The sequence below is a fragment of the Vombatus ursinus genome, unplaced genomic scaffold, assembly GCF_900497805.2.
Source record: "Vombatus ursinus unplaced genomic scaffold, bare-nosed wombat genome assembly UNPS02014863.1, whole genome shotgun sequence".
In the NCBI taxonomy this organism is placed as follows: Eukaryota; Metazoa; Chordata; class Mammalia; order Diprotodontia; family Vombatidae; genus Vombatus; species Vombatus ursinus.
This window is the reverse complement of record NW_020954641.1, coordinates 2,545,405-2,558,449: the sequence shown is the minus strand read 5'-3', so window position 1 is coordinate 2,558,449 and position 13,045 is coordinate 2,545,405. Positions and strand designations below refer to the sequence as shown.

At 40.2% G+C, this 13,045-nt stretch overlaps 1 protein-coding gene across 2 annotated transcripts in view; it reads left to right on the top strand.

Annotated features, from left to right (window-relative positions):
• Positions 1 to 13,045, top strand: part of SH3TC2 (SH3 domain and tetratricopeptide repeats 2) — a 65,463-nt gene that overhangs the window by 32,609 nt on the left and 19,809 nt on the right. For both annotated transcript variants that reach the window (XM_027841821.1, XM_027841822.1), the window contains exons 10-11: positions 8,147 to 9,820; positions 11,752 to 11,932. In XM_027841821.1, coding sequence (XP_027697622.1) covers positions 8,147 to 9,820; positions 11,752 to 11,932 — 1,855 coding nt within the window. The remainder of the gene's footprint in view (positions 1 to 8,146; positions 9,821 to 11,751; positions 11,933 to 13,045) is intronic.

Here is a 13,045-nt window from a genome sequence, read left to right as displayed (position 1 = left end):
CTAACAAGTTGAGATTTTATGCAGTAGTGGTCCATTATTCATGATTTGAAGTGCCCTCTCCATTAGTGCAGACCACACCTCAACCATGCCTTCTAATTAAATTTCTATCCTTCTCCCATAGATCCACCATGAAAAATTGACCCAATGTGCCATGTATGCCTTCTTCTTACATTTTGGGAGCACCAGTGCAGTGTTTGAGGTGTCTATCTAGTTATCTCACCCTCTTTTTCCGTAACTAGCCCATCTCTTTTTTTTCCTGATCATACATTTCTTTGATGACATCTTTATGCCGCTTCTTGCACATAAGTCATCATTAGAAATATGGTGCAGCCTATCTAATACTATCATGTAGCTCTCCTCTACAACTTTTATTCTTCAGAGATCATGTCATTATAAGATTCATAGCCGTACAGTATCACTGTTAGAACAATTATGTTTAAAATATTGGATTTTCACTGAGGATCATCTTGGCACTATTGGAAACATTTCCCCCATTCTACCCAACTTGATCTGTTCTTCCAATTTGAATGAAGACCCAACTTGTTAACCACCAGCAATAGAAGCAGAGCCTCTGTGTATTGATATACTAACTCAGTAGGTTAGCCATCCAACTGTGTGTCACAGCCTGGACAACAGGCATTTCCTCATTCATTTTGTTTTTCCTGTTTGTATTGTTAGGTTAGTTTCTTTTGAGTACTCATTGTTCTCATTAAGGATTACCAGTTATGTTTTGTGGCATGATACGATCAGCATAATATCATCCACATAAAGGTGGAGGTGGCAGGGGGGGCTCACCATTTATAGGAATTCTTTCTTTTGGCCTTCACAAGAACATCATCCATGACAGTGGGAGAATGCCCTTTTTTTGTCTCCCTATTTTATGTCTTATATGAAATTAACAATCATATGGGCAGTGAACGTCATTATTTCTGTGGTTACATTTATTAAGGAATCTTACGTGATTTTAACATATAAGACTTGTTGGAAGAGAGCTATTTAAGGATATGTTTTGCTCTAGTGAGTCAAACACTTTATTGTAATCAAGAAACAATAAGCATAGTGGGATCTTGTATTTCCTCTACCTTTCAGTCAGTTGTGTGGTTATATACATGTGGTCTGCTATAAAATTATTTTTGAAAGCCTTCCTGTTTACTGTCCATATGTTCATCAAGGATACTCTTGATATGAGTGCATCAGTTTCATAAAAATTATATAAAAGTCAGAAGGTAAGCATATGGGTTGGTTGTTATACTTGATCTGGTCTAGATGCTCTTGGTAACTTTGTTTACTTCAGTGCCATTTCAACTTTCTCATAGAGACATTGGTGACTGAGGTGTTAAGATCCAAATGTGGTGGCTCCCCTATTGTTAACAATGAAAAAACATTTGGATAGAAATGCAGAGACATTTGTTTCAGTTTCCTTCTATTTGTCGTCCTCCTGCAAGTGTCATCCATGAATCTTCTTAGGATGACGTGACTCAGTTGCATCTAATGCCAAAGTTTCTATAGACTTATTTTTGCTTCCCCTGCTTTTTATAGTTTTACAAGGTGATCACACTTTTCTTTCTTTCTCCTCTATAGGGTTTAAAAATAAGTTTACATATGGTCTGGTACACAGTAGGCATTTAATAAATATTTATTGATTAATTGATCATTCTAAACCCATGTTTCCCTTGATTGTCATGTTTCTCTGCTTTATTAGGAGATAAAGTATTTACTGGCTAAGGCAGTTTTGAGTTCTTTTGGCCTCCATGTTGCGGTGACTGCCTTTATAACAATTTTACAGAAAATGATGATGATAAGGATCACATCTTTGCCTTTTTTTCTATTTCCCATTTTTTAGCATTGACAAATTATTTGAACGGGTCACCTTGAAGCTATTGAAGTTGTTCACAGGATGATCTCATATTTAGCTTTCCTTTTAGTTTAATGTTGATTGTTTTTACCTCTTTCCTTACCAACTGATGGTCTGACTATACACAGACAGCTGACTCCCACAGCAGTACCCCAACTCTAAAGGAAGCTATTTCATTTTTCATTTTTTCATGATGTTGCTTGGTGTTCACTAAGTCTAGAGCCTTCAACCTCTCCTTTGAAAGAAAATATTCATGACTTCTGAGTAGTCTACAAGTCTTTATTCTCATTTATTTCTCAAACTTCAAATCATACTTTCCACTGTGCTTTTTTGGGGGGGGAGGAAGGGAGAGGGATCCTCTCCTGTGACCACCAGCACGTCAAAAATCACTGATTTTCAGTATCATTTATTTGTTTTTGGAGGATCTTGCCAAGTTCATGCAATTTCTCTACTTTTTCATCCTCTGCTATAGATGTTGGCAAATAAGCTGCAATTATCTCTGTGGTATTCTTTTTTTTTATATGATCAAACATCCAATTAAACAGCATTTGTTGTTGCCTCCTGGGTATACAACTCCTTTATTTGACTCTCCAAGGGAAACCTGTGAGCATACTTCTATTCAACCGCAACCTCCTTTTGTCTTCTAGTTTCATTTATCAATGTTAGTATGGACCAATTTTTTTTTCCAAATAAACTATCAATTCATTGGTCATTGGACATATTTCTCATGTCTGAGCCTTCTTTCAGTTCAGGTCTTCAATACTTCACACCTATGCAAATGCATCTGCCTCTTAATTGGTCTTCTTGCCTCAATATCCTCACCAATCCAGCCCATCCTACAGACTCCCGTCAAAGTAATTGTCCATAAGCACAGATGTCATGTGACTCCCTTACTCCCAACTCCAGTGGATCTCTATTGACCATTAGATGAAATATCCACTTTTCTGTTTAGCTTCTAAAACCCCATTCAACCTGGCCTATCTTTTCATCTGCATTGGGGAGTATTCACCCTCTTCTACTTTGCAATCCAGCCAAATTGCTCTCCTCTCAGCTCCTCACACATGGCATATCATCTCCCATCTCCAAGCTTTTGCACTATTTCCTGTGCTCAGAATACATTTTCACCTTACCTCCACCTCACAGAGTTTCTTTCTTCCTTTAAGCTGCAGCTCAGATATCATCTTCTCGGTGAAGCCTTTCTTGATGCCCCCAACTGCTAGTGCCCTAGGTTATTAGTGTTATTATGTATTACCTCATAAAACAGTGGAGGGAAAAAATAAGTTTAGGAAAAGCTTGGCAAGAGATTCAGCTAAGCAAAATCACCCTGAGAGCATTAAGGATGCAACTGGGAGTCCTACAGGCAGAAAATGGAAACAATCTATAAGCTTTTTAACTACTTTGTATATATTTATTATTATTTTACTATTATTATAATTATATATTATTTATATTACTATATTTATTATTCATAATTATATTATACATATATTATCTTATTAATTATATTACGTATCATATTATTATATATACAATATATAGACATTATATATACAATATATTATTATATATTATATATAACACTATATATTGTATATAACACTATATATATTGTATATAACATATATACAATAATTACATTGTACATATTTTTATATGTGCTTGTCTTTTCCATTAAAATGTGAGCTTATTGTAAGTCAAGATTGTCTTGTTCTTTGTGTTTGTATCCCCATGAATCCCCCCCCCCTTACTTGGCATATAGTAGGTACTTAGTAAATATTTGTTGATTGACTGATTGATTGAGCACCTGTAGTTAATTTAGCTTCCTTGGCAGCACGTTATAGTGGATAGAGAGTTGGCCTCAAAGACGGGAAGAAGCAGTGCCTGACATATAATTATATGTCATAATATGTAACGTATATAATAATGTAATAATATGTAATAAATGACCTATTTAAACAAATGGTCTTTGACCAAAAAACCGTGAAATGGATTGAGGAGTGGACACCGATTAAAACCATTTCCTAAAGAAATTTAACCGATAGAAATCAATCATTATAATTAGGAATTTATTTGTATGTTCTTTTTATGTTGAAAGAGAATAGAAGTCACCTCAGCTAACAAATACTTGATCTCCTTGCAAGGCAAGAGGAAGGTAAAGCAAACAAGGGCAACCCCAATTTAAAATCAGAACTAATTTGTAAAATCAGAGGGAATAAAAGGTTATTAGTATTATTATGTATTACCTCATAAAACAGTAGAGGGAAAAAATAAGTTTAGGAAAAGCCCAGAAAGAGATTCAGCTAAGCAAAGTAACCCTGAGAGCATTAAGGATGCAACTGGGAGTCCTACAGACAGAAAATGGAAACAATCTATAAGCTTTTTTTTTTTAATGACTATCTCTTTTCACCATTAAGTATAATGGAGCTGCCACATTTAGACTCCAGGATATACTGTACCTCATTCTAACCTTCAGGCAACATTAGGTCTTCTGAACCAAGGAGTCAAAGACAGCCTACTGAAGGGATTGGGAGTAGGGCAGCAGCTCAGTAGCCTGTCTATAGGTGATGATAATGCTATAGATAATAATTCACATTTCTGTGGTGCTTTAAAATTCATTAATTCAACTCCTGTGAATAAAGCACTTTGATAGAATAAACTGGGAGGGAGGATAACATACAAAGTTTAGACTAGGCATGGTCCCTATCTTCATGGAGCTTAATATAATGACAGGTTAAGATGTAAAAATAGATAACTTTAATACACAATACTATAAGATATCCGTATTAGAGAGGTATCAAACCAAGTTCTCTGCCAGACATCCAAGGATGATGGTCATTACCACCAGTAGGCACAAAGGCTTTCTGGAAAAGATGTCATTTGATTGGGATTTTAAATAATGAATAGAAATTCAATAGGCAAAGAGGGGAGGGAGGGCATTCTTAGCTTACTGAACAGTATTATCAAAGGTATTGATGCAGGAAAATGCAGCCAAGTTCAAAAGACAAAGAGTAGTACTGTTTGTAGCACAGTGTGCTTGGAAGGGAGTAACATGAGATAAATCTAGAAAGGTAGTGGGGTAACAGATTGGGGAAGACTTTCAATGCCATGAAAAGGACCTTAAATTCCTTGCAAAGCACTTTCCTCTCATCAACTCAATAAAGTAGGTAGTAAAAGTATTTTTGTCACCAGGATCATAACCTCAAAACTGGAAGAGGTCTCTAATGCAAAACATACCTGAACAAAAATCACCCCTGCCACAGTGCTAACAATTGACTGATAAACCTTCACTTAAAGACCTCCAGTGATAGAAAGCCCACACTGTCCACCATCCTACCCCTCAGCCACAACAGGGAAGCACATTTCACTTTCTGATAGCTCTAACTGTTTGGATTTCTTCTTTTCCCTCCATACTGAGCTTAAATCTATTTTCGACTTCTGACCATTGCATCTAATTCTGTCATTTGGGTTTAGGCAGAATAAATCTTACTTCTCTTCCTAATGGCAACTCTTCAAAGGCTTGAAAATAGTGATCGTGTTCCCCCTAAGACTTTGCTCCTTCAGCCAAAGTTCCAACAGATCTTGGTGCTAGAGCTGAATTTTGAAATTAAAGAGAGAGGCACAAGTCCAAGAACCTGTCCATTCTGTGCTAGACCATGAATTTTATACATATGAATTAGAGGGAAGTAGGATATAATGGATAGAGAGAGGAACTAGAACTTTTATTTTTATTGATATATGGGTAACTCTCACATGAGGAAACTTTCTCTACCAATACGGATTAGTGCCTCCTTTGTAATTTAGAGTCTTAGAGAGTTGCCCAGAGCACTGAGAGTCTGATTTATCTAACATCACACAGCCAGTATGTGTTATAGACAGGACTTGAACTTGGGTTTGCTTGGTTCTAATTCTATTTCCTATCCCTATACATGTATACCAATATATATATATATATATATACACACACACATATATACACACACACATGTGTGCATATGTACACACATGTACATATATACATATATATATATACATGTACACATATGGTGGGCAGCCAGGCCTGGAGTCAGGAAGACTCATTTTCATGAGTTCAAATTAGGCCTCGGACATTTACTAGTTGTGTGACCTTGGGCAAGTCATTTAACCCTGTTTGCCTCAGTTTCCTCATCTATAAAATGAGCTGGAGAAGGAAATGGCAAACTACTCTAGTATCTCTGCCAAGAAAACCCCAAATGGGGTCATGAAAAGTCAGACATGACTGAAAAATGACTAAAGAACAGTAACCACAAAACATAAATATGATAGGGTAAAGAAGTTTGAAGAAGCTCAGGTTTGAGACCCAGCTCCACCAGTATGTATGACCACCCAGCTCCACCCAACTGTATGACCTAGGGCTTGGGTTGAGTGACCCTTGTGTTCGTGGGGCCTCAGCTTTTTCATTTCTCAAATGAGGGTGTTAGAGGAGATAAGTTCTAAGGGCTCTCTCAGTTCTAAAGTTCTGTGCTTTGAAGGGTAGGGCCATCATTGTATCTGGTTGTTTTCAGCTGTGTCTGACTGTGACCCCAATTGGAATTTCTTGGCAAAGATGCTGAAGTGATTTGCCTTTTCCTTCTCCAGCTCATTTTACAAACAAGGAAATAGAGGCAAACTGGATTAAATGACTTGCCCAGGGTCACACAGCTAGTAAGTGTCTGAGGTCTGATTTGAACTCAGGAAGATGAGTCTTCCTGATTCTAGGCCCCTCTGTTCACTATGACACCACCTAAACTACCCAGGGCCATCAAATAAACAATGAATGTTAGTGTTGAAAAGGTCCTTAGAAAGTAGCACATGGAATGTTATCATTAGGAGAGACCTTTCAGAAATTTTAGAGACCGCCACCCTCCCCCCCCCCCAGTTTACAAATGAGAAAACCAAAGCTCAAATTGGTAAGTAACTTAGACCTTGGCAGTGAAAAAATGAGCAGATGAATTCCCTTGCCTCCTGAGAGACAGAGCATCAAAAATGGCTAGAGTCCAAATAGAATATCTCCAAGTTTGAGAGCCAATGATCTGAAGGGCATGTTACAGTAGAAAGAGTGTTAGATGTGCAGTCAGCGGATCTAGATTCAAATTCTGACTGTATATGACCTCTGGAAAGCTGCTTGATGGGGCCAGTCCTCAATTTCTTCATCTGGCAAATGAAGGCATTGGACTAGATCAGAGGTGTCAAACTCATGACCTGAGACCCCAAACCAGATTAAAATGCAATTGAGAAATGTTTAACAAAATAAATAAAAATACAATAAGACATAGATAATGTAAAATTGTGGTTTTCCAAGTAAATATGACACTGCAAGGACACGTTTCTATTTGAGTTTTAAACTATTGGACTAGATGATTCTCGAAGTCTTTTCTAGCTCTGAATCTTTGATCTTATGATACTAGGAAGTAAGATGGGGAAGGGTACATAAAGACTGGTTCCCTGAACCTAGTAGGTCCTCACACTACTGTATTGTTGCCCAGGTAGGTTTGAACCATCCCACATGGCAACTCCTCAAAATTGGAGCCTCTGTGTGGTAAATCAAGATGATGCCAGGGTGAATCTCACTTCCCCTCATAGGGTCAGACATGTGCTGTTCTGATTCTGAGGCAGTGGTTCTGTAAAACTTGGGCTCAGTCAAAAGGCCTCACCCAAGGGCCTAGAAGGCCACATGTGGCTTGGAGGCTGCAGGTTCCCCATCCCTACCCTAGCCTATCTACCATTCTACCTAGGGACAGCTCTAATTATTTTAATTTTTCCCCCACACATTGAGCTGAAATCTGCATCTCTGTAACTTCTCACTGCTCTTCTGCCTGTTGGGGCCAAGCGGAATAGGTCTAATCTTTCTTCCATATGATATTTTTAAAATAGGATAATAAAATGTAGAGTTGGAAGTGACTTTGGAGAGAATCGAAAGGCAATGATCATGTTTCTCCTTAGCCTTCTCATCTCTAAGATAAGCCTCTTCCAACTAATCCTTTTAGGTCATAGTTTCTATTCTCTTTCTAGTTCCCAAGCCATCAATCCAACCCTCAGCTATGGTTTAAAGGAGAAAGCACTAGCTATGAAATCCAAGAAACCAAGAACAAATAATTTGCTATGTAATAGCTAGGTGGGTTTGTACAATTCACTCCCTGAGTCTCTCTTTCCTCATTGTAAAAATGAGGAACTTTAAGGCTTCTTTCATCTCTAAATCCCATGATGCTAGATCCTGGGATTGATGACCAATATGCCACGTGTAAAGGTTGATAAGATCTCTTTGTCCCCATACAGCGCCTATAGCCGAAGGTTTCGAGGGAGGTCAATCTGGTGAAGTCTGGGAGGAGGACACGGCTGTTAGCTCCAGAAGATGCAGTGACTCTGATGAATCTTCACTAACATCAGACAGCTATCACTTGCCTGAGCCAGATGACCTTGATGACCCTGAGGTCTTGATGGATCTGAGTTCTGGGCATGAGGACGAGGAGGAGACTGCTGCAGTCTTTCACCCTTTTCTGACCCTGCTGAACCAGGAGGGCTACTCAAGCCACTTGGAGAGCCTCTATGACCTTTCCTTCTCACTCCCTGCTTCTTCCTTCTATGGTTTCTCAGATGAGGACGAGCTCATCACTTACCTGGTGACCTCCAGGAACTATGCCAAGCGTAATCACATGACCTGGGCCCACGCCCGCCTCTGCTTCCTCTTGGGACGGCTGAGTGTTAAGAAGGTCAAGCTTTCCCAGGCCCGGGTGTACTTTGAGGAAGCTCTCCACGTCTTAAGTCATGGTTTTAGGGATCCAGCTCTGATTGCTACTCTCTACATTAATTTGGCAGCCATCTTCTTGAAACAGAAAGTGAGGCCCCGAGCCTCCTCAGCTCTATTGGAGAAGGCAGCTTCTGTGCTGGCATGTCTTCCCACTGGTGGGGTGAGAGCTGAGAATGAAATGGAAGTGGTGGCTCATGTCCTGAGGGAGGCCATTGCCTCGGGGAGCAGTGCCCTGGAGGCCCGGGCCTGTTTCCTGGCCATCAGATTGCTCCTCAACTTGGGCCAGTATGAAGAAGCCCTTCCCTTCGTAGAGCGCCTGCACCTCCTTGCAGGCCCACCCCCTGCCGCCATTTTGAGCTTCTTATATGATAAGAAATACCTTCCCCACCTGGCATTGGCCTCAGCCAGGCAATATAGCTCCCGAAGGACCCCAGGGATGGCCATATCTCTCTGGCAAGTAAGAATGGTCCTAGAGAATGCAGGGAAACTTCTCAGGTCCTCCTCCTCATCAGGCTGTGGTGACATTTCTGCCTTGGCCTGCCCTTCCCTTAGGCAAGCCTTGGCTGCTTCTCAGGAGCAGGGGGACATTAGGACCCAGCGGATTCTCTGTATCATCCTTGCCAAAATGTATTTCCACCATAGCTTATCTGATGGAGCCATCTACTACCTGACCCGAGCCATGGCCCTGGGGCAGCTGTTGGGAGAGGGAGACACCTTTGAGTCTTCCCTCTGCCTTGGCTGGGCTTACCTCTCAGCCCACTATGCAGGGAGGGCTTTGGAAATCCTGGAACCCATACTCACTTCCCTGTCTGAGACAGACAGCATTCTCCAGAAGGGAGTAGTGCATAATCTCCTAGGCCTTGCTCATGAAGGAGAAGGCCAGGTGACTCGGGCGACCAAAAACTATCGCGGGGCCCTGGCGATGGCTGAGGAAATGGGCCACGTTCGGAACCAGGCAGTGGCCCTGGCCAACCTGGGCCACCTGATCTTCAGGTCCCGGAACCAGCAGCTGGCAGAGAGCTACCTGACCAAGGCTGTCCAGCTATACTCTAAGCTCCAGAGCAGCAAGAATGTAGACACAGAACTGGGGCATGTGATGCTATGGCTGGCCCAGGTCCTGGTAGACAGACAAAAGATAGATGAAGGCCGTCTCTGCTATGAGATGACCTTGCTGTTTGGCCTGAAGCATCACCATCTAAAGAGTGAGTATGTATGGCTTAGGAGGCCTCCTAAAGGCCCTAGAGCAGGTCTGCACAACATATGGCCGCGAGCTGCTTGTGGCTGGCTCCAGGTTGTATGTTGGGCAGGCCTCTTTTACCTCCTCTACATGTTTCACTGGCTACCAGAAGTCCTTTGGTGGCCTGTAAGTGTCCTGCAGGCTGTATGTTGTACAGGCCTGCCCTAGAGCAAGTGACAGTGACCTCTTTTTCTCCTGATCTTTTCATTGAAGACCCTCAGACCTCCCATTGCCCTTAGGATCAGGACTGTGTAAAGAGCACTAGACCTCGAGTCAGGGAGATTTCAGTTCAAATTCTGACTCTGATACTTTGTAGTTGTGTGTCTGTGGGCAAGTCACAGCATCACTCTGAGCCTCAGCTTCCTACTTTGTAAAATGGAAACAATAATACACTACCTGCTTCACAGAGGCATTATATGGAAAGCGCTTTGCAAACTTCAAATGCTATGAAAAACGGAGTTATCCTTGTTAACCTGACAGGTAAGGCTCTGCTCAGTTTGGATCCAAACTACCTTTCCAGCCTTCTCTCATATTGTGACATTTTGTATACTGTATGCTTCTGCTAGACTATGCCAATCCTTAGTAATCACTCCCTGCCCTCTCCCACCCTCACACAGTTGTTTTTAGACCCATACCTAGAATGATCCCCCCTACACACACAAGCACACACACCACACACACCTGCCTATCAAAATCCTTTCCCCTTGAAGACATTACTCAGATACCGTTTCCTCCATGAAACCCTTCCCTGATCCTTCCAGCTTGAAGTGGTTTCTCACCACCCAAATCCCTCATAGTTCTCTACTTGTTATATGTACATTTTATCTCTCTGTGAGATTGTAACAATGATAGCTCTAAGATTTCCAAAGTCCTTCACCATCCGTTATCACATTGAGACACAAAACAATCCTGTGAAGTAGTTAGTGCAAATATTATTATGCCAGTCTTACAGATGAGGAAACTGAGGCTCAGAGGTAGAAAATGACTTGCCCAAAGTTGCACAGCTAGTGAATGACTAAAATGACTCTGAGTCTGACCTACCTAGACAAGTAAGCATACATGCTGGTGTTCAAACGGAAGTCTACTGATTCTAGTGAGTACAATGTTTTAGCCATAATGCTACGTGCTTGTGATTGTAAACTCTCTGTTGGTCATCTTTGGTGAGGATGTATCCCTGGCACCTTGCAAATGGTCTGTGTATAATATATGTTCGTTGAGTTTAATTTAATTGATCTTTTACCTCTGTGCCTCTGCTTGAATAATTCTCTGGGTCTGAAATGTGCTCTTTTAAGTTTTTACCATTTCAAGTCAATTCAAAGAGCATATTTTAGGCCTCTGAAACATGTAAGGCTTTGTTCTCCATAAAACTTTCCCTGATTCCTTAGATTGGCAATGAACTTTCCTCTCCAAACTCACAAAGCACTTTGTATTGCAATTCTCCAACACATGAGTAGTATGTATTGTAGCTATTTGTGCTAGTGTCTAATCCCCTTACTAGACTGTAAACTCCTCAAAGGCAGGAACCAAAAACTTTGTATCTTCCTATTGCCAAATAATGTGCTCTGCACACAATAGGTACTTAATACATATTTTTCCCTTGGCTTATTCATCTCTTTAACTTTATTTCTTTTTTAAAAATTTATTTTATTTTAATTTATGAAATAAAACAAGCATTTTAATGACATAATAGAATAATAAAAAGATGATTGCACATGAAATTGCAAATCTAGTATGTACAACTTGCTGTTCCTTTTAAATGTATAATAAATTTATCATGTAAATTTCTTTTTTTTCTTCTCCCCGCCCCCAGATGATTATCATTAGATATATTTGTGAATTGAATACATATTTATTGAATTCATTGTTCTCTGTTGAATCTCCTCTCTTTGTTCACAGCCCAGCTTCAGGCTACCAAGTCTCTCTGCCATTTCTACAGTACAGTGTCTCCAAATTCTGGGGCCTGCATCACCTACCATGAACACTGGCTAAGGCTGGCTCAGCAGCTCCAAGACCATGAAACCGAAGGAATACTGCTAGAGAAACTCAGCCAACTCTACTTGAAACAAAACACAGCCACGTGAGTCACTGTCAGAGCTCAGTAAGGTGTATGGAAGCAAGGAGAGTCTTGATGTGTGAGTAATCCAGTCAAGTGCTTGGATATAAAGTCCCCCTAGGAAGAGGAAGGCTTCTTTTGATCTGGCTTTATAGTTTATATGCATCCTAAAACAGTACCCTACAGGATAGTAACAGTGGAAAGGGAGCTGGATTTGGAATCAAATCACCTTTGTGCAACTTACCTGTTGTAACCCGAGGCAAATCCACCTCTTGAATTACTGGATCCCCAGGGTGTCTTCCAACCCTTCATGACCCTAACTTCTATCTCCATAACACTTCACAGGTCATAAAGTTGTTTTTTTTTTCTGCCACTTTTCTTTTTTTGTTCTATCCTACTTAAAACCTTTCTTAACCCTCCCACCTCCACAAGGCCAATACTCTCTTTTCTTCTCAATCAATAAACATTTATTAAGGGCCTTCTATGTGCCAGACATTGAGTTTAGGATTGAGGCTACAAAGACAAAAATGTAACTATCCTTGCCTTCAAGAAGCCCACATGATATCTAGGGAAACAGCATTGAAACATAGAGGAATATAAAATATACATACACACATACACAAAAAAAAAAACCCAAATACCTTGTATTTGTAACATAAGTAGGGAATTTCATTTTCGTCTTTGTATCTCCAGTGCTTAGCTTAGTGCCTGGTACATAATAGTTGTTTAATAATTGTTTATCTGATCGATTGATGTTTGGAAAGTGCTTCATACACATTTTCTCATTTGGCCCTCATGGCAATATTGTAAAGTAAATACCCTAGGTATTATCCCCATTTTACAGATGAGGAAATGGAGGTTCTGAGATTTATCTGTGGTCACCCAGCTAGTAAAGTTTAGACCTAGGATTTGAACTCAAATATTCTGATTCTAAGTTATAGTTTTAAGTAAGACAAAGGAGTAATAAGAGTAATGAATTAAGTCGGAACACTTGGATTCTACCGAAGGTCTGCCATTTGCTTGATAGATGACCCTGGGTACATCACAGCCCCTCTCTAGCCCTCAGTTTCATCTTTTAGAAAATAGGGAGATATATATATATATATATATATATATATATATATATATATATATATA